General features: G+C 35.2%; 1 protein-coding gene across 4 annotated transcripts; it reads left to right on the top strand.

The window, feature by feature from the left end:
- The first annotated feature begins 1,244 nt into the window (after nt 1–1,244).
- On the top strand, nt 1,245–25,947 carry tpm4a (tropomyosin 4a). 4 transcript variants are annotated; one of them, XM_056447406.1, is made up of 9 exons: nt 1,245–1,545; nt 4,763–4,888; nt 17,369–17,502; nt 18,223–18,340; nt 18,425–18,495; nt 18,591–18,666; nt 18,881–18,943; nt 19,037–19,106; nt 23,546–23,733. In XM_056447406.1, exons 1-9 carry the CDS (start codon nt 1,432–1,434, stop codon nt 23,626–23,628), a joined length of 855 nt encoding a protein of 284 aa, XP_056303381.1. In that variant the 5' UTR covers nt 1,245–1,431; the 3' UTR covers nt 23,629–23,733. The 4 variants fall into 4 exon arrangements, with proteins under 4 accessions (XP_056303381.1, XP_056303380.1, XP_056303383.1 ...); XM_056447405.1 differs by lacking the exon at nt 23,546–23,733 and adding an exon at nt 25,236–25,947 and having other exon boundaries at nt 1,255–1,545; XM_056447408.1 differs by lacking the exons at nt 1,245–1,545; nt 4,763–4,888 and adding an exon at nt 11,172–11,707.
- The last annotated feature ends 138 nt before the right edge of the window (nt 25,948–26,085 follow it).

Below are 26,085 nucleotides of genomic sequence, written 5' to 3'. Positions count from 1 at the left end.
ACTGACCCAGCCGAGACCCAACTCAAAGACCTTCTTGCTGTGAGGCGAATGTGCTACCCACTGCGCCACCGTGCAGCCTAGTTTTTATTTAATTATCATAATTTTTTTTAAAACAAATTCAACCTTTAAACGTAATTGCTTTAAAAGTCGATATAAATTGAGAATTTGAATAAAAATGTTAACTCAACTGTTGGCTTTATCAACTCAATTTTAAAATATGTTTCAATTAATAAATGGTTCTTCAAAGAAAAGGGATAGTTCACCCAAAAATGAACTTTTTTATCACTTACCCTTCCTTCACTTGTTCCAAACCTTCTTTCTTTCTTTCTTTCTTTCTTTCTTTCTTTCTTTCTTCTTTCTTTCTTTCTTTCTTTCTTTCTTTCTTTCTTTCTTTCTTTCTTTCTTTCTTTCTTTCTTTCTTTCTTTCTTTCTTTCTTTCTTTCTTTCTTTTTCTCTTTCTTTCTTTTTTTTCTCTTTATTTGTTTGTTTGTTTCTTTCTCTCTTTATTTGTTTGTTTGTTTGTTTGTTTGTTTGTTTGTTTGTTTCTTTCTTTCTTTGTTTCTTTCTTTCTTTCTTTTTTTCTCTCTCTTTCTTTCTTTCTTTCTTTCTTTCTTTCTTTCTTTCTTTCTTTCTTTCTTTCTTTCTTTCCTTCTTACTTAAAAAAGTACTTTTGAAGAAAGCTGGAAGCCTTGACTTCTGAATTTGTTTTTCCATTATGGGAGTCAATGGTTACAGGTTTTCAGCTTTTAAAAATTATCTATGTTTGTGTTCAACAAAGAGAGAAACTCATAAAAGTGTATAACCATTTGAGGGTGAATAAATAGGTAGTACATTGTCATTTTTGGGTCCACTTTCCCTTTAAAAGGACCATTTTTCCAATTTTAATGACGTAAACTACTCCACGATAAAGAATGAAAAGATCCCTTAGATATGAAAGTTCTTCATGGAACCTTCGAAGCCAATAAAGAACTCTTAATATTTAAAACCGTAGACGCTTTTTCGACCTAACAAGGACATAAGAAGAAACTTCCTTCACTCTTACTCTAAACTAAGGGGTTAAATCTGGATGTAGGGCCTATATCTGCTCACCTCTCCATCCCTTCGTCCTTTTTTTCAAAAACAATATGCACCACTCCTAATAAGGAGAAGTGCTCCTGACTGTGTTTGGTCCAGGCCATTCCTTCACACAAGTGGTAAGATATGGAGACGAGTGGAGGAGTGAGGGAAGGGGGTGCTTCGGTTCGGTTTTTTAGAGCGATCCAGCATTTCTGGCAGCTCTTGGTTGCAGGCAGCATCAGCTGCATTCTTCTCCACTCCTAAATCTCCTCGCATCCATTAGTCTGACCACACTTTCAACCCAAGCACCAAGAACTGCACTTCGCTCGCAGCTCCCTTCAATTTCGCATCAGAACACCAGATCAACCTGCAACCATGGAGGCCATCAAGAAGAAGATGCAGATGCTCAAACTGGACAAGGAGAACGCCATTGACCGGGCAGAGCAGGCCGAGACTGAGCAGAAAGCTGCGGAGGACAAATGCAAGCAGGTATGAATCCTTATTTTCAGGACAAAATCTAAGAGGTTTTAGCAAAAGTTCTGGCAATAGGATCTGGACTGTATGGTTGTAATCAAGGAGATCTGTGCCAAGAACTCATACTTGAAAACCAAGAATGCATTTGAGCTGCATTTTCTGGGATTTTCAAAGCTGTGGCTGCTTCTTTTGTACCACTATGAAGGAATTCTGTAAAAAAACAACAAAAATAATCAGTAAGAATTGGATTTACAAATGAACAATGCTTCCTTGAAATGTTTTAATCATGATTAATGTTCATTTTAGCATGTGTTAATGGATTTTAATGTTAAAGTTGTATAGCGTCTTAAAGAAAACATACATTTTTATTATTAAGTGTCACCATTCAGGACATCTACACTGATGTAACCCAACATTGGGTCCAAACATTGGGTTAAAATCTTTATTTAAATTTGAATTGAATAAATTACCCCAATGTTTGTCCATATTTTAACCCAATGTGGTTAATACAACCCAGTGTTTTTTAGAGTTAAAGGTTATAAATGGACTCGAGCAGTCAGGCTGTCTGGAATCCCAGTAGATTATCAGACACTCTCTTTAACACAAGAGCCCAGCCAAGCTGATAGTCATAGATAACAGGGTGTTTGTGAGCATTTATCTCACTCACTGCCATACGATAAGTTAGATGTGACTAAAATTAAACACAGTTATGGGCTGACCACTAAAGGGAGGCCTGTGATTCAATATGGGTAAAACCAATGGTCACTTAATTAACATATTTTTTATCAATGATCATTGTTCTATTCGTTGTAAATAATTAATAGTTTAGTAATGATTAATTTATAAATTATTTATTAATTAATTTTATTTAGTATTTAACATTAATAGCAGCATGGTGGCTCAGTCGTTGGTCGAGTGTGTGTGAATTCAAGATTGTATGGGTGTTCCCCAGTATTGCGTTGCAGCTGGAAAACATATGCTGGAATAGTTGGCGGTTCATTCCACTGTGGCAGCCTCTGATAAATAAGGGTCTAAGCCGAAGGAAATGGTTATTATTATTATTTAATTGATGCACATTTTGACACATTATTTAAACAATCATTACAACAATAAAAACAATACTGTGCGACGATGACGATGACTATAAATGACCTAAATTAATAAAAATTACTACTAGTAAGAATTAGACAAAAGATACATATGATGAAGACCAATGACTGAAATCATAAACACCACATTAATAATAGCAATACTATTTATTTACATAGTAAAAATCTACTAGAATAATTAATAAATTATCTATACTGTAACTATGTAGTGAATTGATAAGACTCACATCATATACATATATATAAGATGATACACTGAACTCAGAATTATTAAACCCCCTGAATTATTAGCCGTTTATTTTTTTCCCCAATTTCTGTTTAACGGAGAGAAGATTTTTTCAACACATTTCTAATCATAATAGTTTTAATAACTCATTTAATAACTGATTTATTTTATCTTTGCCATGATGGCAGTAAATAATTTTTAACTAGATATTTTTCAATCTCAACATTTCTATACAGCTTAAAGTGACATTTAAAGGCTTAACTAGGTTAATCAGGATAACCAGACAGGTTAGGGCAGGGGTGTTCAACCTCAGTCCTGGAGGGCCGGTATCCTGGAGAGTTTAGCTCCAACCTTAATCAAGCACACCTGAACCAGCTAATCAAGCTCTTACTAGATATACTAGAAAGCTCCTAGCAGATGTGTTGAAGCAAGTTGGAACTAAACTCAGCTGGACACCGGCCTTCCAGGACCGAGTTTGGACACCACTGGGTAAGGGTAATTAGGCCAGTTATTGTATAATGATGGTTTCTTCTGCAGACAATCTAAAAAATATATAGCTTAAAGGGGCTAATAGTTTTGACCTTAAAATGGTTTTAAATAAATAAAAAACTGCTTTTATTCTAGCTGAAATAAAACAAATAAGAGTTTCTCCAGAAGAAAAAATATAATCAGACATACTGTGAAAATTTCCTTGCTCTGTTAAACATCATTTGGGAAATAATTAACAAAGAAAAAAATAAACCAAAGGGGGTTTAATAATTCTGATTTCACCTGTGTGTATATTTATTCATTCATTTTCTTTTCGGCTTAGTCCCTTTATTATTCTGGGGTTGCCACAGCGGAATGAACCACCAACTTATCCAGCATTTTTTTATGCAGCGGATGCCCTTCCAGCTGCAACCCATCACTGGGATACACATACACACTTATTCACACACACATACACTATGGACAATTTGGCCTACCCAATTAACCTGTACCACATGTCTTTGGACTGTGGGGGAAACCGGAGCACCCGGAGGAAACCCACCCGAATGCAGGGAGGACATGCAAACTTCACACAGAAACGTCAACTGACCCAGCCGGGGCTCGAACCAGCGACCTTCTTGCTGTGAGGTGACAGCACTACCTACTGCGCCACTGCGTTGCCCTGTGTGTGTGTATATTATATATATAGAATAAAAGTAATTAATCATATATAAGTAATGAATCATTAGATATAAAAATGGCAATAATTATAATAATATTTACTTAAAACAATTTTTCTACAGCTATAACATTGTATATTTATTGAGTAGTATTAGGTAAATGTTTATTATTATTATGTTGTTGTTATTCAGTTATGTATATCATTAATTTACAGTATTAAGCACTTCAACTATTTACAATCACATTGTTATTAGTATTGTTCAGTTTTATGCAGACTCTGATGCTGAAATGAAATAAAAATCATACTACAACAATAAAATGTTTAGTTATTTAGTTTAGGAATATAATTAAATAGCCTTAAAACATGATGTATGTTAAATATTATGTTCTACATATTATTTATACTTATCTTTATTAGAATTTTTCTTAAAGGAATAGTTCACCCCAAAATGTACATTTTTTTCATCATTCTAAACTTTTATGAGACACAACAAGCACTAAAGCAGACATGAGTAGGAACAACAATACTATGGACTCATCATTCTTCAGTACAGTATGTCTGTCTTTGTGTTTAAAAGAAGAAAGAAGGTTTGTAACAAGTTTACTCAAGTTATTTTACTATTGAATTGTATCATAAAGACTGATCATATTTGCCTACACATAGCAGACAGATCTGAGTTATCAGATATCTGGGATATGTCATGTATATGCAATGTCTTATATGTTTACTCACCCCTCCCTCATGCAGTTAGATGATGAGCTGGTCGGCCTCCAGAAGAAACTCAAGCAGACTGAAGATGAGCTGGACAAGTACTCAGAGGCCCTGAAAGACGCGCAGGAGAAACTGGAGCTGTCTGAGAAAAAAGCTGCTGACGTAAGTGACGCATTCCTACAGACGGGGGTTCACAAAAACACAATTAGACATGATCCACCACGATAAACAACTCGAGCCGTTTGGGCTTTTGTTATGATGCTTTCACTTCCTGTCATCGCAGATGCTTCATTTCAGGGTCACGGCACCAGTTCAGAACAGGGATTTATAGGGCAATAAAAAGCTTTACCTCAATAAAACATGTCAACGCATGTCATGAACCTTTGAGATCCCAAGTTAACCCCTGAAATAAGCACACTGACTTATTCAAAGATGTTTATGAATGGGTGGTCTGTCAGCTTTTTATTTTCAATTATACAGTGTAAGATGCACTGTAAAAAAACAATTAGTTAAAGTGAGTAAACTTGTAACTCTTAACTTGACCTTATTTATGCACACGGTTCATTTATATAATCATTTTAAAACAAAGTTTTATTTGAATTTCTTTGAAGTAAAGTCAACTAATCGCTTTAAAAACAAAGGGGTTTATTCTTTTTTTTAAATTTAAGTCAACTAATTGTTTTATCAGCAATGGGTTTACAAATTTTTTTAAAGTAACATCAACTAATTGTTTTAAAAGCAACAGATTTACTCACTTTTTTAAAAAATAAATCAGCTTAAAAGTTCACTTGAGTTGCTTTAAAAGCAATGGGTTTAATCACTTTTAAAGCAAGTCAACTAAAGTTGAAATGTTTTTGTTAAAGCGATTAGTTGACTTGAATTTTTAAAATGTGAGTAAACCTGTTTACTGTTAAAATGATTAGTTGACTTTAAAAACAAATAATTGACTTTAAAAATGATTAATTGATGTTACTTTAATTTTTTTGTAAACCTGTTTCTGTTAAAGTCAACTAATTACTTTAAAAGCAGCAGGTTTACTCACTTTTAAAAAAAGTAAAGTCAACTAATTGCTTTAACATCAACAGGTTTACTGGAGTTTTTAAAGTAATGTCAACTAATTGCTTTAACATCAACAGGTTTACTGGAGTTTTTAAAGTAATGTCAACTAATTGTTCTTAGTCAACTAGTCCCTTCAAAAGCAACAGGTTTACTTGCTCTTTTAAAAATTAAAGTCAAATAATTGCCTTAAAACCAATGAATTTACTCACATTTTTTAAAAATAAAGTCAACTAATCACATTTCAAGTCACCTAATCACTTCAAAAGCAACAGGTTTACTCATCTTTTTAAAATGAAAGTCAACTAATCACCTTAAAACCAATGAGTTTACTCACATTTAAAAAAAAAGTCAACTAATCACATTTCAAGTCAACTAATCACTTTAAAAGCAACAGGTTTACTCATCTTTTTAAAATGAAAGTCAACTAATCACCTTAAAACCAATGAGTTTACTCACATTTTTTTAAAAAAAAGTCAACTAATCACATTTCAAGTCAACTAATCACTTTAAAAGCAACAGGTTTACTCATCTTTTTAAAATGAAAGTCAACTAATCATGTTAAAACCAATGAGTTTACTCAAATATTAAAGTAAAGTCAACTAATATCTTTTTAATTGTGAATGCATGCTTTTTTTCTATTGTTGTTTTTCACATATTTTACTTCTGTTTCTGTTGACTTCCTGGTTCTACGAAGCCCCTCCCTCAGAAATGGGCTCTGATTGATCAGCTGGCCCAGTGTGTTGTGATTTGGTAACTGTCTTAAGAATATTGAAGGAAAGTCAAAATCAGGGGTGGAATTTATGTAAACGTAAAGGCTTGTGATGTCACCAACCCTGGAGGAAGCTCATTGTAGTTTTTACCTGCCATTTTATTTGTAGGACTTAAAGGCCCCAAAATTAAAATAATGTCATTGTTTTCTCACCTCTCACTTCATCCAAATTAGTTTGAGACGTTGAACATAAAATAGTATATTTTGAATAATGTTGGAAACTGGTAACCATTGACTTCTATTGTATATTTTGTGATTAGTATGGATGTCAATGGCTTAACTTTAAAGTTTAAATGCACAAACTCTGTACCTTTAAACTGAAATGATCCAAAGCACAACACATTCTGCCTGTGAGAACACATTTAGCCTAGGGACGTGTCTGAAAATTGCCGTAATCACACCTGCAATTTCTGTGAAGGGGTCCATGCTGATAACCTCAGGTTACTCCTCATAGTATGACCTCAAAGGAAATGACTGCATAGTTTGAGGAGGAAGCTGTGGAGGGGCGAACCACTTGTTTGTGAATTCTTAATGATTTCAACATGGGGTGAAAATGCATTTGTGAATGAGAGATTTAGAGTGTCCTCCATGTGTTTTTTTCTTTTTTTCCCCCCCACAGGGATTCCAAAATAAATAACCTTTAAGTGAATAGTTCTTAAAACATTAACATTTTCTCTTTTTTCCAAGTTATGGACAAAACATTTAGAGACTCTCTTAATTTACTGGATTTGTTAGATGTGAGTTTGAAATGTTAGTTCTGATAACATTTCTTCCAAATTTGAAATACAAATATTAATTATTTAGTTTTTTCTCGAAAAATTGCCAATGAAAATCAGGGTTATTACACCAAATTTTGTATTCTGAAGTCTTCTGATGTTAAAACATTTGTATTGTGTTGTCTAAATATGAATATGAACTTCTGAAAACACCATTGCCACAACTTTTTGTTATCTTTTAAAAACAATCATGCTCTAAATCCCATAATTTTTATTTTAAATTTGGAAGAAATGTCATCAATAGTTTACAGAATAAAATTAAAATTACGTTTTATTCTTGATTTATATATGAAAAAGTAGTTAAATATATAAATATCTTTATACACCCAGAAATAAAGGTACGAGAGCTGTCACTGATACATTTGAAGTACCTAACTGGGGTAAAGTTAGTTTTATATACGCACATTCATTCATTTTTGAACAGTGCCAATTTGTGACATGCTACTTTAAATATTCGGTCTGAAATGACATTCAAGTATGACCTCAAAACAACATTTGAACTATTTAATCAACTGTGAACAACGTTGTACTTTGATAGCCATTGACTGCCAATAGGATTTTACTATTTAGAATTGGCAAAGAATACTTTTCTGAAATGATGGGACATTCTGCCAGAAACGTACATTATCTGTCCCTGAGATAAAAACATAAATACAGACGTAATAAAAAGTATTTAATCACAAAAATGTCTAAAATGGACTGATGATTGATTTCTGTGAGTTGCTCTGTAAAGGAATGTCATTCATTTGGTTCTCAGATTTATTTCTTTATTAAAAACTCTTTTACAAATGTTGAAACCCTGTCTGTGTCCTTGTCCTCAGCCCAGTTGAACCTAGCTTTAATAGTATTGTTATGCTATTATCTGCACGTTTAAGGTTATGACACTGAAGTGAGAGCATTTGACGGAGAAGAAGCTGACAGTGATCGAGGACACGTTCTGTCACTTAATTGTTTGAGCTTATGCTTGTTTTTGTATGATTTTTTGACGACAAGCTTAAAGATCAGGCCCTATCACATTTTTGAAGTGAAAATGTAAGTTTCTAGTAGAATGTTCTTTATATTAAAAGGTGAAAGTCCGAATGTGCGAATATAAAACCAACTTTACCTCAGTTTGTTCCTAGGGTCCATAGAGGTACCTCAAAAGTACATACAGTATTGGTACCTGAGTTTCAAAAGAGGTACACCTATGTACTTTTAGTTACATGTGTTGAATTTAAACAAACAAATTAGTTTTAGTAATGTTCAACTTAATTTGTTTGTTTAAATTCCATATAAATTGTTTACAACCACTTAACTTAAAAAATTAAGTAAATCCAAGGAGTCAACTGTCAGTGTTTGTACTTTTAAATGACTGAAATGTGTCAGTTACAGCATTTGTACCTTTATTTTTGAAGGTTGTATATATGTGCTATGTATGTGTGTGTGTGTGTGTGTAACATCTAAAGAATCTTAAATGGAAAGTATTTGAAAAGTTCTTTTTTGGAATCAAAGATTCCAAAAAAGAACCACTTTTTTTAGAATGTTGAACACCAAATTCTTCTTGAGGACACAGCGTGACATCAGACTTTATTCAATAAGTGCGGTACAAATGCAGTTTTGAGTGCGCTTCATTTCCTGTAGAATGTTCTCGTTTTCTTTAGACACACTGAGAGGCCTGAAACTGGGGATACGAGCACATTTCTCTGGTGCGTTGCCCTGAAAATGTGCTCCAGACAAGCCTACCACATGTCATGCATTAGAGGAAACTGTAAACTAATTATACATCTGCATGCTCAACGCCAAAGAAGTAAGGTAGAAGACTCTGAATGAGCGAGGGATTTTTCGAGGCCTGTTACTGATAAGTCAGTGGAGCAGCAGGGGAGATTGGGATTTCGGTTGCCATGTAGCAGCCCAGGAATCCTAGGAATGTAGGGAAAGCAAACACAGAGGGCCACACTCCTGTGACTAATGAAATCAATGCTTCGAGATCCCCGGCTCGTCTTTAGAACAAAAGCGCACTTCTGAGGAAAGCGTGTCACAGATGAAACGGTGTGTAACGTCAAGATTGGAGCTTTTAATGGCGGGGTTGTGATTGAACACTTGAGTTTAATTGTGGTGGTGGTTAAATTTGTAAGTCATAATGTGCATTTCATATTTTAAATACTTTTTAGTTATTTAATTAAGACATTTTGAAAGAAAAAAAAATCAAGCATGCAAAAAAGGATAGAAATAAAAAATTGACCAAACCAATTACGGAATCTTGTTTCCGCCATTAAATAGAAAATAAAAATTGTCACTTTTTTTCTCAAAAATTGGACTTAAATTGGAATTATACAGTTGAAGTCAAAATTATTAGCCCCCCTTTGAAATGTTTTACTTTTTTAAAAATTTCCCAAATGATGTTTAACAGAGCAAGGAAATTTTCACAGTATGTCTGATAATATTTTTTCTTCTGGAGAAAGTCTTATTTGTTTTAGTTTGGCTAGAATAATTTTTTTAAAACAATTTTAAGGTCAAAATTATTAGCCCCTTTATGCTATATATTTTTTCGATAGTTTAGAACTTTGTACAATATCTTGCCTAATTACCCTAACCTGCCTAGTTAACATAATGAACCTAATTAGCTTAAATTTCATTTAAGCTGTAGAAGTGTCTTGAAAAATATCTAATAAAATATTATTTACTGTCATCATGGCAAAGATCAAATAAATCAGTTATATGAAATGAGTTATTAAAACTATTATGTTTAGAAATGTGTTGAAAAAATCTTCTCTTTGATAAAACTACAATTTGGGGAAAAATAAACAGGGGACTAATAATTCAGGGGGGTTAATAATTCTGACTTCAACTGTATATCTCACAATTTTGACTTCAGTTAAGTTAGAATTGTGAGATGTAATAATGAGAAATAATTTGTAATCAATCAAAATCTTTGCAAAAAAGTACATAAGTTCAAATAAATTAAAAACTGTGAGCTAGACATTTAAAAATGCAAGATATAAACTCATAATTGCGAGACGTAAACTTCAATTTCAAGATATAAATTCAGAATTATGAGATATGGAGTCAGAAGAGCAAGAAATGATAAGTTCAGAATTGCCCATAAACTCATAATTGTGAGAAATAGTCACAATTTTGAGGGCAAAAAGTCAGAATTTCACATTATGCACTCGAAATACTAGCAATAAACTTCAGTGATTTTAATTGTGCAACATAACATTCTATTACATTTATTATGGGAAAAATGTCAAAATTGCAGTATATAAACTGACAATAAAACAAGTCTGAACTGTAAGATAGTAATTCAAAATTGCGAGATTCTAATTAAGGATACATTTCTGAATACGTCACAAAGTTTTTAGTTTGAAAGAATTGCAACTGACGCACAGTTAAATGTGTGAAAAACAAAAAATTCTAAAATATCACATCGAAAGTCAATTATATGGGTCAGATCAGTTTGACAGAAACGGCTTTATATATTATAGTAATGTGATTTGATAAAAAAAAAACCATCTAAAATAAAAGTTTTTAATTAGATGAAAAGTGAAAGCTAATATTATTTTATTTGACCCCACAGATACTCTACCTACATTTCCATATTTATAGTTACAATTATATCGTGTTCATTAGTGTAAAAAAGCACAAAGAATGGCTTAAATTATTCTGTTATTTGATTGTTTAAAATAAACAAATAAAAATGCTTTAAATAGCAGTCAAGATAAAAGAAAAGAGTACGTTTTTATATAGGTTACATTTTTTAAGGAGTAGGCTAATCACTATAAAGTGAGTCTGTATTGTGACTCAACGGGCGCCCCGCCCACCGTGACGTCACATGGAGCTCACTTTTCCACAGTTACATTGAAACTTTTCTGCAGAAGTTCTGCCTCCTCACATTCTCCCACATTCCAATGACTCCATGAGACTGAAATAACCTCCTGCGAAGACCTTTTTTTGTCCATTCAACCGTTTTGTATTGATCCGGACTGGGAAGAACTTGGATTGCACATTTCGTGTTTTATTTTCCGCTCATTATTTTCCCTATTTGCACAGATCATCTAAATACAGCAGCATTCCGTTATTTGTTATACCATCCCTGTATGCAGGGTAAAATAGAGCTTTTTTAGCCTTTACATTTTGATGTATTTATATTTTATAGCTTTTTAAAACTTTTTCCGTTGTTTTTGCACATCGTTTTGTTTCTCCTCGACCAAAGTCGCGTTTCGTTTTGTTTTCTTTTAGTAAATATAATATAATAAACTAGTTAAAATGACAGGTGTGACTTCTTTGGACGCAGTGAAGAGAAAGATCCAGTGTTTGCAGCAGCAGGCGGATGACGCAGAGGATCGGGCTCTGGGTCTTCAGCGCGAGCTGGACAATGAGCGCGAGCTCCGGGAGAAAGTGAGACAAATCTTATTACTTTCTGTCTTCTTACTTTTCGTCTCTACCCTCTGTGGGCTCTTCTACGCGGTCCATCCGTAAACACGGGCACCTATAAAAAGCTCCCGGGCTGCTCTGAAGATTATAATTGTATGTTTAGGTGAACGGCGAGACCTGGATGCAGACGTGAGGTTGTGGAATGAAAGGCGTTGGTCCAAAAGAACAGTCCGACCCCAAAATCTGCTTTGGGCCAGTCGTGAGGCCTCATTGTTTTCCACATACGGTGTTATTGGACCATTTTCGCAGTTTTATTGATTGGCATTATTTAATTTACACAATTAACTCATTTTTTAACAGACAACTGCTAAACTTGAGTTTGGTTTAAGAAAGATACAGATATTCTGTTATTTGACTGCTTAGTACTTTTTATAAAGTGTTTATAAAATGTTACTTTTATTCAGTTATCATCATCTTCATCAATCAATCAATCAATCAATCAATCAATCAATCAATCAATCAATCAATCAATCAATCAAAAAAAAAAAAAAAAAAAAAAAAAATATATATATATATATATATATATATATATATATATATATATATATATATATATATATATATATATATATATAATTATATCTCTTTTGGGAAGGGTATAACTAAATGCTTCCATGCATCCATCCATCCATCCATCTATCTACCAAGACAGTATACTTGCTTGCCTGATATAAAAAAGCAATTAAGAGCAATTTACACCAATAAGCTTTTTGATATAATGACGTATTGGTAAATGGTATTGTCCAAAAAAAAACCCTTTTCATTTTGAACCAAAATACTGTCTGTAAGGAAGTTTTGTTCTTAAAGGGGTAGTTTTCCCTAAATGAAAGTTCTATCACAATTTACCCAGCATTTACTTGTTTCAAACCTTGTTTCTTTTTTCCGTTCAACACAAAATAGGATATTTTGAAAAATGTTGCAAACCTGCAACCATTGACTTCCTTAAAATTAGTTTTATCTACTTTAGAATCAAGGTTTACAGGTTTTTAAAATATATATTAAGTGTTCAACAGAATAAAGAAACTCATTCAAGTTTTCAGGTACTTGAGATCAAGTTAATAGTGAATACATTTTTATTTTAATTTTTATCCCTTTAATACCAAGATGCTTGTCAGGAAACCCCCTCCCCCACAGTCCTCGTGGGTTTCAGGTGGTCCATTTTAATTTTCAGACTCATCCTTTAATGTTTAAGGAAATATGACCAAAACCTTGCAGTCATTGGAACGCACTGGTATTCATGACTGTAGGGATGCAAATGTTCCCTTGTTTCACTGATTTAATCAATGAATGGCTGTTTGCAGATCTTTCGTAGAACTTAAGAATTCGATTGTGTTGCTCAAGAAAGACCCAAAAAGGATGTCCCATCCTGAGCTCCCGAAGGAACTGAGTCAGGATGTTGTCTCTTGTTCCACATTGGAGTTTCCTGTGGACCCTCTTCATACTCAGATGACCATGCAGATATGCAGGAAGCTGGAACAGCTTAAGTAAAGTCCTGTTCTTCTAGTGTTTGTAGACCGAATAGTGCATCTTTTGTCTCTCCGTGCCCATTTAAGTCTTAAGCAACCAAGAAACAGAAACGTGCGCACATCTAGAATTCTCAAAGGCAGGTGCTCGATCAAAAACAACCTGATGAAGACCATGTAGGTCGAAGCGATGGTATATGAAAAAAAATTGAGAGCTAAAGTGGTAGTGTGCCGATTTTCTTTTGACCATTTAAGTCTTAAGAAATGTTAGTCAGCATCATGGTCCCATTCTTCCACATTAATTCTTTCTTCCTTGTTTTAGGGGTGTTTCACTGAGTCAAATGCTTGTGATATAAATATTGCTGACTTTGCTTTCATAAGTGGGAGGTTTCCCACCCTTGGACTTGTTAATGATGTGACCTATGATCTCTCCATGATGGTCATCATAAGTTATGCAGGCCATGATTCACAGTGGGGTTAAATGTCAAAAACAAGACTGGAAACATATGTGAAGCATGTTCTATAAACATTAGACTTTTGAGAACAGGAAGGGTGTCCGTTTCAGAAATGCTCCTCATATTTGCATTGGCAGGTTCCCATGGTGTTAAAAATTATGATATGAAGGCTTCTTTTGCATATCTTATTACAGTTAAGTGTGCACAAGTGATCACTTACATGGAAATGCTCCAAAAATTGTCTGCTTTTCTTTGTGATTGTTAGAAACAACCAATAGGTTTGCATCTGCACCCAAGTATTTGGCTCTCTTGCCAATCAGATCTCTGAAATATGGTGAAAAAGAAGCACGTTCTGTTCATTTTCGTCTGATAGGCCTTATTTTCATAATATCAGTCCATAAAAAGGCCATTACGTTGATAGAGCTGGTCTCAAGTGTTTGCTCAATGTCACATACAAAACTGTGGCTCAGGAAGTCAGCAACTTAAGTCCCAGGTGATTCCCCGACATATTAGACCTAATCGTATAATTGGACAATGACGTCACAACATCCCTGAGTGTATCATGATGTAAGTGGACTCAGGAATCCATCGATCTCTGAATGCCTTCGTTTCATATCACACAAGTGCGCGCTTGGGTTCATTTTGTACGTGATAAATATTCAAGGCTGCGTCCAGACGCTTCCCGATAACATATGGCTGTCTTATTATTTCTTCCATTCTTCAGCCTTTAAATCTTTTTGGCACTTCACCACTGGCATTCTCCAGAGTTTATTTTACCATATATGGCTTGCGTTTAAAGCAACAGGGAGCACAGTGACTAAGGAAAGGGCACGGCTCATGAGGGAGTATCCTGACCCTGAACTGAATGTGCATGTTGGGAGGGGAGAGGATGTGGAGTGTGTCCATTTCCTGTGCATTTTTCTCCTCCCCTCTTTGGCTCCCTTTTATTCGAAAGGGGGTTAACTTCCTTCACTCTTAGCCTGTTGGTTAAATATGTGTGAATAAATGTCCATTCGATCCTTTCTTTATTGATGTCAAGCTCCAATAGCACATTCAAATGGCGTTTTGTGAGATAAAAAGGCTTGCATGTAGCAAAGTACAAAGTATATTTACATTTTAAAGCCCGGATGTATTCTATCTTGAGATAAAACATAAGGTCTCACAGTTATGACCTTATTTCTCATAATCGCCAGATGTAAATTTAGATTTTGAGACAAAGTTTTATTGATTGTTGGTTTGATTATTTAAATAGCATTAAGTAGCATAGAAGTAACGCAAGATATTAAGTTATATTTTAAGATAGAAACTCAAAATTCTTGCCATTATGAGAAAAAAATCTATTCAGTTGGTATGTCGTGAGCTAGAAAATCCTTTTCCAAGATTCAAGCTCAATTGAGAGAAAAACTTACAATTTCAACATATATTTAATCTTCAAACATAACTTCATTTATACAACTGTATATAGAGAGAAGATTAGTGACTTTGTGAGATATAAAATCTAAATATATGTCCAAAGTCAATTATAGGGAAATAAATAACATTCTCTCACCATTATAAGAAAATAAGTAGTGATTATGAGACAAAAATGGCATTAGAATTGGACTTATAGACCTAGACTATGATTTATGGTAATGTTTGTGTTTATAACAGTGTTTGAACGACATCCAATAGAGAACTAGCTACCAAAGTTACGTCTAAATTTGTTTTACTTCATCTCTCTTTGAAGTTCTAATAATTTTCCTTCGGCTTAGTCTCTTTATTCATCAGGGGTCACCACAGTGGATTGAACTGCCAACTAAAGCTGCGGTCACACTAGAGTTTGAGCTAGCGAAATTCTGCAGTACGGCGCTGCGAAAACGGGCGGGATTAAACAAGATGATTAGACATTTTAAAAAGCGAGCGATTGGTCCATATTTTTAATTTCTGTCCAGAGAGGTCATGTTTTGATCCTCGATTGGTCTCACGCAGTCAAGTGATGCGATTTTGCAGGTCACAGTTCACCAAGCTTGAACTTTGCAACGCAGCGAACTGCGAAACTTGTCGCCCGAGCTTGCGTTTCCTGTCTGACGCATTCGCATGTGTATGAATGGAAGTCTATGGGGAAAAAAGTCTAGTGTGACCGCAGCTTTATCCAGCATATGTTTTTCACAGCCATTTACACAGCTGCAACCCAATACTGGGAAACACCCATACACTCTAACATTCATACACATACACTACATCCAATTTAGTTTATTCAATACACCTATTATGCATGTCTTTGGGGGAAACCGGAGCACCTGGAGGAAACCCACGTGAACACATGGAGAACTCCACATAGAAATGCCAACTGACCCAGCTGGGAGTCGAACCAGTGACCTTCTTGGTGTGAGGCAACAGTGCTAACCACTGAGCCACCGTGTCACCCTATTTGAAGATCCAATTTTATATTTACAGAAAATGATTGGTTTGGTTCCCAGTACTGCGTTACGGCAGGAAGGGCATCCGTTGCATAAAACATATGCCAGAATAGTTGGCGGTTTATTCCGCTGTGGCGACCCCTGATAAATCAGACACTAAGCCGAAGGAAAATGAATGAATGAATGAATGAATGATTGGTTTGGTTGTAGTTCTTTACATCAAGTCACATTGCCAGTTAAATAGAACATTTGTATTGTGATACATAAGTACTGTGTGATAAAACAGGAAACATTATGAAAAAAAGTCGTAATGTATTGGACTCAGACCTATACTATGATTTATTATGATACTTTTTATGTTTAATAATGATTTTTTGATGACGTCTAGTAGCTAAAAAGTGGCAAAAAGTCTATAAAAGTAAGTAGTGTAGTAAGTCAGCCATGATGTGTTTACTACTGTTCATGCTCCAAATGCTCCACCAAACATTGAATGGAGTCCATAAATACCAGCAGCTCTGACTCAAAAACAAAGGTGCAATCAGAAAATGTATGATTTGCTCTCTTTGACTTTTCCCCTTAGCCTTGTTTTTCTGTCTCCTCTGAAACTTTAAACCCAGATACAGTTTCCTGGCTTTGAGATTTTCCTACCGAGTGATTGGCATGCTCGCTCAGTTAAGGGTCCGCACTCTGAGAGAGAACCACGGTGATATTCGTCATAATTATAGTCGCAATTATCAGCGCAGTAAGTGGGCGGTTTGGCTGTGAGGTCTCTTAAAACCGAGAAATGTCACAGAGGCACCATTGTGCTCATTCTAAGGCCAATCTTTGTTTGAATCACAACGGGTGGTGGTGGTCGTAAAGGGTGCAAAAATGTTTTTTCTTCTGCAGTTGATTGTGCTTTGTGCAATAACTGACAAACATTACATGTCGTCATTGAGAGAATCCCCGCACACCTGAAAACATAGCAGAACGTTATTTCATATCCCTAGTATAAATTGTTGGGTAACACGTTGTTTTAAGTACCAATTCTCACTAATAACTAGTAGCTTACACACATTCTGCTTGATCTATTCTACCGCTCTAATCCTACCTAATTCTTAAACCTATCTACTACCTTGATATCTATTAATAAGCAGCAAACTGGGAGTTTATTGAGGGAAAAGTCATGGTTTATTGTAAAAGTCATGGTTTAAGTCATGGTCATGGTTTAATAATAGTGAGAATTGTACCTATAATGAAGTGTGACCAATAGTTGTTAAATTAAAATGTCAGAATGTTATTAACCCTTGACCTTTTTATTACCATCAGGCGGAGGGTGATGTGGCGGCCCTGAACCGCAGGATTCAGCTGGTGGAGGAGGAACTGGATCGGGCTCAGGAACGACTGGGAACTGCACTGCAGAAACTGGAAGAAGCGGAGAAAGCAGCAGACGAGAGTGAGAGGTCAGTGGAAACTTTTAATTTCGAAATAATGTTGGAAGGAATGATTTGCTTTGCTACTTTGAGTTCAAACTACTTTGCTTCTTTCGAACAAAACACCTTTATCTCATCGGAAAACAATCCTGAAGTTGACTGCATAAGACGTTATACAATGTGATGGAATTCAAATATAATTGAGATTCAAATATAAGTGAGAACACAGTTACTTTTATTTTGTTCAAGAGGTTATATTTAAAGGGATAGTTCACACAAAATTGAAAGTTCCAAATCAATTTAATATTCTTTCTGACAAAAAAGATGTTTTGGAGAATGCTGGAAACTGGTTACCATTGACCTCGATGGTATTTTTATCATACTCTGGTTATGGATGGCTGTAAAATTCCAACAATCTTTAAAATATCTGCTCAAGAATGAGGAAATGGCCAATTTTAAGGGATAGTTCAGGCAGAAATGAGACTTCTGTCATTGTTTATGTACGCTGCACTTCTTCAAAACCTAAACTATTGAGTTTATTTGTAACACAAAAGAAAATTTTTAGAAAAATGATGGTTGCTGCGACCAGCCTTCTTCAATACATCTTCTTTTATGTAAATTTTTATGTGAACTATTCCTTTTAAGTGGATTTTCAATTAAATCCAAGATCTTTCATTCACATATTTGTTGAACTTTATCTGAAAGGTCATCAGTAATGACTGCATCACTAACCTTTCGTTTCAACTCCAGAGGCATGAAGGTAATCGAGAACCGTGCCATGAAGGACGAGGAGAAGATGGAGATCCAGGAGATGCAGCTGAAGGAGGCCAAACACATCGCCGAGGAGGCCGACCGCAAATACGAAGAGGTGAGTTACAAGCACCTTAAGGCACGTAGCTTCCAGATGGTTTGACGTTTGAAACTGTTCATCTGAAAGCCATCTCGACTACAGGTGGCCCGTAAACTGGTGATTCTCGAGGGTGAACTGGAGCGTGCTGAAGAAAGAGCCGAAGTCGCTGAATGGTATCGTCTACCTATTCTCACACGTTTAATCTTTCAGACTAAAATGTGAATGTTTGCTGCCTTACCAATTAAAAGATTGTTTTCTGTTCAAACAGCAAAGCTAGTGATTTGGAGGAGGAATTGAAAAACGTTACCAACAACCTTAAATCCCTAGAGGCTCAGGCAGAGAAAGTAAGTCAACACTTCTGTTTTATCTGCTAACTTTCGCAAAGATGCAATTTGAGGCTCGACTTCAGAGCCTGATAATCACTTTGGAACCGAAACACGGCAATTTACAGACTAACGGTTGAAGTTCTCACAACACAATAGCTTCAAGGGTAATGCAAAGTTGATTTGATGTTGTCGGAAAGTGAAGTGTTTTTTCTGTGTCTGTCTTTTGCTTCAGTACTCAGAAAAAGAAGACAAGTATGAAGAGGAAATCAAAGTTCTTAGTGACAAGCTGAAGGAGGTAAAGAAGTCAATAAACGAGACAAGGTCTAAGACAAGCTGCCCTTTCTCATCCCAAATGACTTTTGTTAAACTTCCTTATTGTGTTTATCAGGCCGAGACCCGTGCAGAGTTTGCAGAGAGGACAGTGGCCAAACTGGAAAAATCCATTGATGACCTTGAAGGTACGAACTCATTAATTAGTTCGATGGGTTAATCTCTGTGTCAAGTTCTTTTTTTAGCAAGATTTATGTAGCGCAAAACAGTTCAGCTCAAACAGTTTTAGCTACATTGTTCATGCAGTTATTCATAGAGATTCTGCTAATCTGATAACGTTTTCCAGACGTGCGAGTAGCTGTTTCAAAAACACTTTAGCTATTCTAGTAATAAACAGTGACCTAGATACTGCAGTATGAATTGTGGCAACAGATTGGGAAAGTTTATCATTTTGGTGAATTGGCTCATTTAGATAGTTTGTTTTTGTGAATTTCTTTGTTTGAATGGTTCATTTGAGTGAACTTCATCTATTGTCAAAGCTGCTGCTTTTTCTGGAATGCGATCAAATGTAAGAATGGAGGAGTTACCAGATGTTTTGATGACTCAAATGGGTTTCAAAAAACAGATTTTGGTTGGTTTTGAAAGGTTCATTTTAGTCAGTTGCTTCATTCAGTTGACACACACAGGTTCCTAAACTACATTTGATTGGTTTGGGTGGTTTATTTTAGCAAATTATCTTGAACAGGGGTTCTCAATCTCTGTGTCCCACAGATTTTAGCACCAAACCCAATCAGACACACCTGGGCTAATCAAGCTCTTATTAGTGCTGCGTCCCAAACCGTTCTACATAGTATTTGAAAATAGAATTAGCATGTCCCAAATCGTAGTATGTTGACAATATGTTGATATTGCCCACAGTACATTGTGCGTTGGACGTGATTTCGATTAGAACTACAAACGCAGGTGAAAAGTGTAAATAAACTACAAACATGATGGACGTGCAAGATCAACCGTCAACTAGATGTAAACCGTCAGTAACGATGTTTGTATGACTGTAAATTAATATCTAGCCCACTAAAAAATATTTAAATCGCGCTTTCTGTGTTATATTTCATCTGCAACAACAATACTGAACTTATATAAAGACGTGTTTGGACATTAACGTCTAAACGCATAAAGACCTGAGAAGATTTCTCTGCATGAAAGACTCGTGAATGGGAGATTAACCTGCTGCTGTATCTCCAATAAGGTAGGAAATTAAATATGCCAGAAATGTGGATGATGTGTCGAGATGATTGACAGGGCTCATAAATAAGCAATGTAACGATCTGTTAACGAGGAAGTAGTGTGTCCCAAAGTTTGCACACTCTTCTGTTACACACTCAAAACTATATATTTTTTCCTTCACAAAAAAGTACATATTTTTAGGGAATAGTATAAGTATGCGATTTGGGACACAGCATAGGCTTTCTAGAAACATCCTTGCAGGTGTGTTGAGGCAAGTTGGAGCTAAAATCTGCAGGACCACGAACCTCCAGGACAGAAATTGAAAACCCCTGATCTAGCTAATTATCTAGTGATGTAGTTAAAAAATAGCCTTGATTGGTTTAGCAAAGGCGACGTGGTAGTAGGTAGTGCTGTCATGGTCGTTGGTTCGAGCCTCGGCTGGGTCAATTGGCGTTTCTGTGAGTTTGCATGTTCTCCGCACATTCGCGTGGGATTCCTCTGGGTGCTCCGGTTCCTCCCACAGTCCAAAGACATGCGGTACAGGTGAATTATTGGGTAGGCTAAATTGTCCATTGTGTATGTGTGTGAATGAGAGTGGTGTGTGAATGTGAGGGTGTTTCCCAGTGATGGGTTGTGGCTGGAAGGGCATCCGCTGCGTAAAACATGTGATGGACAAGTTGGTGGTTCATTCCGCTGTGGCGACCCCAGATAAATAAAGGGACTAAGCTGAAAAGAAAATTAATGAATGGTATAGCAAAATGCTTCATTCAGATGACTCAAACTGGTTCCAGAACTAAATTTTAAATGGTTTAGGTGGTTCATTTTAGAAAATCATATTTTTTGACTTAATGAACTGGTTCAAAAACTAGATTTGCTGAAAAATTGTTCATTTGAGACTGCATCTAAGCCATTTAACATATTTATTTTTCTTTGTTTTTGATATTTGTTTTGAAGAATGAACTGAATAAACTTGATCAAAAAGTTCTCATTTGGTTTATAAGGTTATGTTTATTGAATTTAAAAACTAGATTTAATCAAAAAAATTTTTTAAAACTTGGTTGAAAAGCAATGAACTGGTAAAAAAAATAAATAAATTTGATTGGTTTAGGTTGCTAGTTTTTGGTGAAACGCTTTATTCAGTTGCACCAAACGGGTTACAAAATTAGATCTGATTGGTTTGGGTGGTTCAATTTAAATATTTTTCCCTCGACATTGTGAACTGTTTCAAAAGCTAGAGTAACTAATTTATTAATTTCAGATTGCACTTAACACTAAAACCGTCACAAGGTAAATTTTACCCGTGGGTATATTTCAAATGTCCAGACCAGGTTTTTAAAAAACATTTAAGTCTCTCAGTCAATCACTTTTTACTAAAAATGTATGATTTACAGTCCCCTAGTGTTAAAAATTGTTTAGCTAAACCCACCCATATACCCATAAGCGCCAGGGCGGGTAAAATTTACACACTATATGATGCCTGTATTTTCGGGCTGTCATTTATATATTTCATATATTTTGTGATGACTGTGGAATAATACAGTGAAATAAAATGCTCTTTAGACATTAAAACACTATTCATGTGCGTGGGTAAAATTCATAGATATTTATATTAGATGTTGCCTACCCTGTTGTTGTCTATTGGAATGAATGCGTCAATAGAGCCGCCATTTTAGTACATGGTAATGCTCCTTTGAAATGAATGCGAGACCAATGTGCAGTGGGGGACTGGCCATCCAGAGCCAGAGATATATACACATAAATACATATATCTATGGTCGGGAGTTTTCCGTGTGGTCAGTATGCAACTTTTTTTTTTAAATTCGAAAATTATAATTTTACATCACTTTTCTACATCGATGGATAAGTGACCACACGGGCATTGCTGACAAACAGCATGTATTTGTGTGTATTATCTTCCCTCCCTGTTAAATTTGATCTAATCTAATGTCCTAAAAACACACCCCCCTCTCCTGCTTTCACTTCTAATTCTAAAGGAGGGAGCGATTAGTTTGTGAATGAATCTCCGTTATGAACGACTCGTTCACTTAACAGACTATAATACAAGTTTCTGGCACCGCAGCATCTTGTTGTCATATTTCATTTACGTTGGTTGCTTATTTTATTCAACAAAACTAGCATAAGCCTAGTATTTAGTGCGAGTTGGTGATACTTTTCCTTATGGTCAATGCAGTAAGTGACTGTATTATCATCAATAACGTGACTTGTTTAGCACAAACGTTCATAACACACACAAAAATGTAAAAAACTAAATCTTACCTATAAAGTGTTCTGCGTTTATGCTTTGTTTTCGTTGTTTGCTCGTTACTACACCCGTACACAGCATCTTCACATTGGCTTTGGTCTTGACTAGTGCGGTTGAATGACGTTTGTGCTAGGAGCACTGTACAAATGTGGCGGCGCTATTGACGCATGCTCAGGGTCCGTATGCGATATCTAGTGTATATATCTTGGGGTAAAATTGACCCGCATGGCGGTTTTTGGTATAGAGCGACCCCTGGCGGTTGTGCTAAGCCATTTAACATGGCCTTTTTGAAGTCGTTTAGGATATTAATCACAAAGAAAAGAAAAATACTCTCGATACAAAAGTTCATTCCAAAATGATATTTACGTTTTCAAATGAGTTACTATACCTAGATATTTGTTTTGGTAGCATATGGTGTAGCTAACAACCATTTAAATTGGGTAAGTTTGACTTGGCAGCAACACTATATGCTCTAAACGATTTGTATAAACAGTGAATTTCTTAGTGAACTTTAGTGAAGGTTAGGAAGTGGCTAAATGAACTTTTCACCTTCGGAAATAACCAGTGGCTAGCAGCACACATTGAGAAGTCTTGCATGGATGGGGTTTTACAGGTCACAGGCGGGTCATCCTCCCTGCCTATATAACGGCTATAAAAATCTTTTGAAACACACAACACCATATTGTTTTAGAGATATTTTGTCAGAGTTCCAGCAGGCTCATATTTCACTCAACTTGAACCCTTTACTGGAAGACGATATAGTTGACTCTGTATATGGAATCAGTTTGAACAAGTCTGGTATTGCTTCTGTCCTAAGAGAAATAAAGTATGTCTGTTTCCTATAGCGCTGGTCAATTCAGTACAAGACTAAAATCTACATTTGCTTAATAAAAATACATGCCTGATAAAAGTAAATAAGGGTGCAAATCTTCTGTGGGTCGAATGGAAATTTTACAGTCATTGTTGTTTTGCACACAATTTGCTTGGGTTGTTTCGAGTAGAAGGGGATCTCTGTGTGCTCCATAGCATGTTTAGCTTCATACATCCATTAACCTCTTGTCTTTCTCTTTTTCATTTTGCTTCTGGTCATTGCTGTGTCTCATCCTTCGCTTTCCTGCTTTTCCTGCCAACCTTCAGATGAACTCTATGCTCAGAAGCTGAAGTATAAAGCCATCTCTGAGGAGCTGGATCATGCTCTCAATGACATGACATCCCTGTAGATCCATCTCTGTCCTGCTCTACTGCATCTCTTTCTTGACACTCTCTTCATTTTAGCTTCAATGTTTTCATTAGTCTCAATAAAACACTCATGTTGTTTCATTTTATATTCTTAATCTTCTGCGTTCATTCCTAATTTTTCATCACGAAGACTGGAAAAGGAATCTATATGTTCATGGAAAACCTAGAACTATTTTAAATAAATATCGGCTTTAAAGGGGTGGTCCAGAGTGTATTTTTAAGGCTTGGTTGTGTTTTTAAGATGCGTGCTCATGCTTCATTTGTAAAAAAATCACTTTATTTTTTTTCATATATCCTACTTTGATTATATACAGCTACTAACCTAACATGAAAATGACTGTCATATTTCCTAGTTCCTCTGAAGACCGTATGTTAGTCAGTTAACATAATGTGCTGTGATTCGCAGATCAGCTCCATATCACAAGGAAGCGTCACTGTTATAACATTACAGCCCCTCTGGCCACACCCCTTGGCTGCACGAGGTGTACGTGCGTAATCTAAAGGGTTTATGACATCATTAACCTGTATGTATTTTTTGTAGTCCCCAAACTTCGTTCACTGTAGGCTTTGCTAGGCTAACTCTGTAAAAGCCAATGTCAATTGAACTTTGAGCGTCTTAGATTCAGAAATGTTGTTCACACAGCTACATTACACATCGACTAAAGTTTAAAATATGATATCGTAGTAGACCACCCCTTTAAAGGCGCATTTTGATTTTAACATGTAATTGATTTTCAAGTGATTTATTCTCTTGGTTGAGTTCTTGAGTTCTTGTTCAAATCTATTCACAAATCTAAAATTTTTAATTGATTCAATTTTTATCCATTTATCCCAAATGACAGGAAAGGTCATGCATTTTCGGAAATTTCTATAACTATAACATCTATAAAATAACTGTATTTGGTCAAAATCCCACAGTTACAGTGGTTCCTTTTCTATATAGTTTAAAATATATTTAATAAATAGATTAAAGTATGTTACAAATCATAAAAATGTACTCCATATAACAATGTAACATTTTTCTGCTCTTATATACGCTTTTTTCTGATGTCCACAAAGGTGAGGTTACATTTTAGATGTCTGATTTCACGCTAATATAAAAATAGATATATAAAGAGTTCAGATGCCATCTAGAATTTTCTTCTACAATGAGCATTTTTCTCTGCCTCTTATGTTTATGTTCATTTATTTCATGTTAAAATCGATAAAAATTACCTATTCTTTGCCATAAACGTGACATTACTGAATTAAGAAGTAGGACGTCTGAGAAAATGCAATTTTTAGAAGAAAATTCCAGATGACACTTAGAGGTTTTTGCGTCTGAACTCTTCATATATTATGTTAATATAATATAATAATCCTAACAGTTTAAGATTATTTAATTGTACCCATACATGTCTTGCTAATCTAATATTATTACTGACACACTGACTTGTCAACACAAGCAAAATGAATGTTTACCTTTCTTTTTTTAACACTTGCGTGGTTGTGGATGAAGAACACTAAAAAGTGCACTAAAGTGCTTGTAAAAATAGTGTGCATAGCCTAAAATGAGCACCTGACTAATGATTTTCATTTTTGCTTTTAGAAAAATTATCTTCTGCAAAGGAAGAAAACCTCGGAATGCACCAAGTGCTGGATCAAACACTTCAGGAGCTGAACAGCTTATAAAGAAAGAGACGATGAGAGCGAACGACGTCCATCTTAAAACATTCCACAAATACTCTCCTTCATTCCAACTCGCAAACTATTGAGCCCTATTTTCTCACAGAATAATAATTTAATTTTTGGTCTGAGGTATTTCTTTTATGCTTTTTCTTTTCCCGACTTGGCTCGACAAATTTCAATAAATTAGGTGCTATATCCGAGTTTTCCTGTTATATGAAACTTAATAAATGTCATACCTCATGGAAAGTGAACATTCATGTGCTCGAGCCAAAAAAAAAAAAAAAAAAAAAAAAATCACTTGAAGTTGTGCTATTGTGTTCTGAAGAACCGAAGAAGTTATGAAGGCGTTTGAAGTGCAGTGTTTTTCACAATTACATCATGCGCGCCATCTACTGGTCACATGATGCATTGCAGTTCATTACTCTATTGATAATGGACCATGGTATGTATACATATATATTAAAGTACCAGGGTAATTTTGTGGAACCAACACAAAATGAGGACCAAAGAAATATTAGCTATTCCCGAAACTTTTCTGTGAATTTTCGTTTTTTCCCTGTCAAATGAGTATTTCAAAATGCCTCAAAAGTTTCTTTTTCCACTTTCTGTGTAATAAATTTTTATAAAAAGTCTGTTCGTGAGGTAAATGTTTGGTTATTTTTTTTACAGAACCATCTATTTTACAGTGCTGAATTGCTGATTTAACATGCTTGCTTAGCAGTTTGAGCAAAACACCTCACACAAAAAATACTTACAGTAAGTGTTAGAAA

This window comes from Danio aesculapii, chromosome 22 (assembly GCF_903798145.1).
Source record: "Danio aesculapii chromosome 22, fDanAes4.1, whole genome shotgun sequence".
Lineage (NCBI taxonomy): Eukaryota > Metazoa > Chordata > Actinopteri > Cypriniformes > Danionidae > Danio > Danio aesculapii.
The sequence above is the reverse complement of the archived record's forward strand: the minus strand, read 5'-3'. Positions and strand labels throughout refer to the sequence as shown.

Excerpts from the sequence above, each read along its gene's own strand:
- tpm4a (XM_056447405.1), top strand. The coding sequence starts at position 1,432 with ATGGAGGCCATCAAGAAGAAGATGCAGATGCTCAAACTGGACAAGGAG. Across the intron at positions 18,496-18,590 it reads AGAGCCGAAGTCGCTGAATG|CAAAGCTAGTGATTTGGAGG; the intron begins GTATCGTCTACC and ends CTGTTCAAACAG. Across the intron at positions 19,107-25,235 it reads ATCCATTGATGACCTTGAAG|AAAAATTATCTTCTGCAAAG; the intron begins GTACGAACTCAT and ends TTTTGCTTTTAG.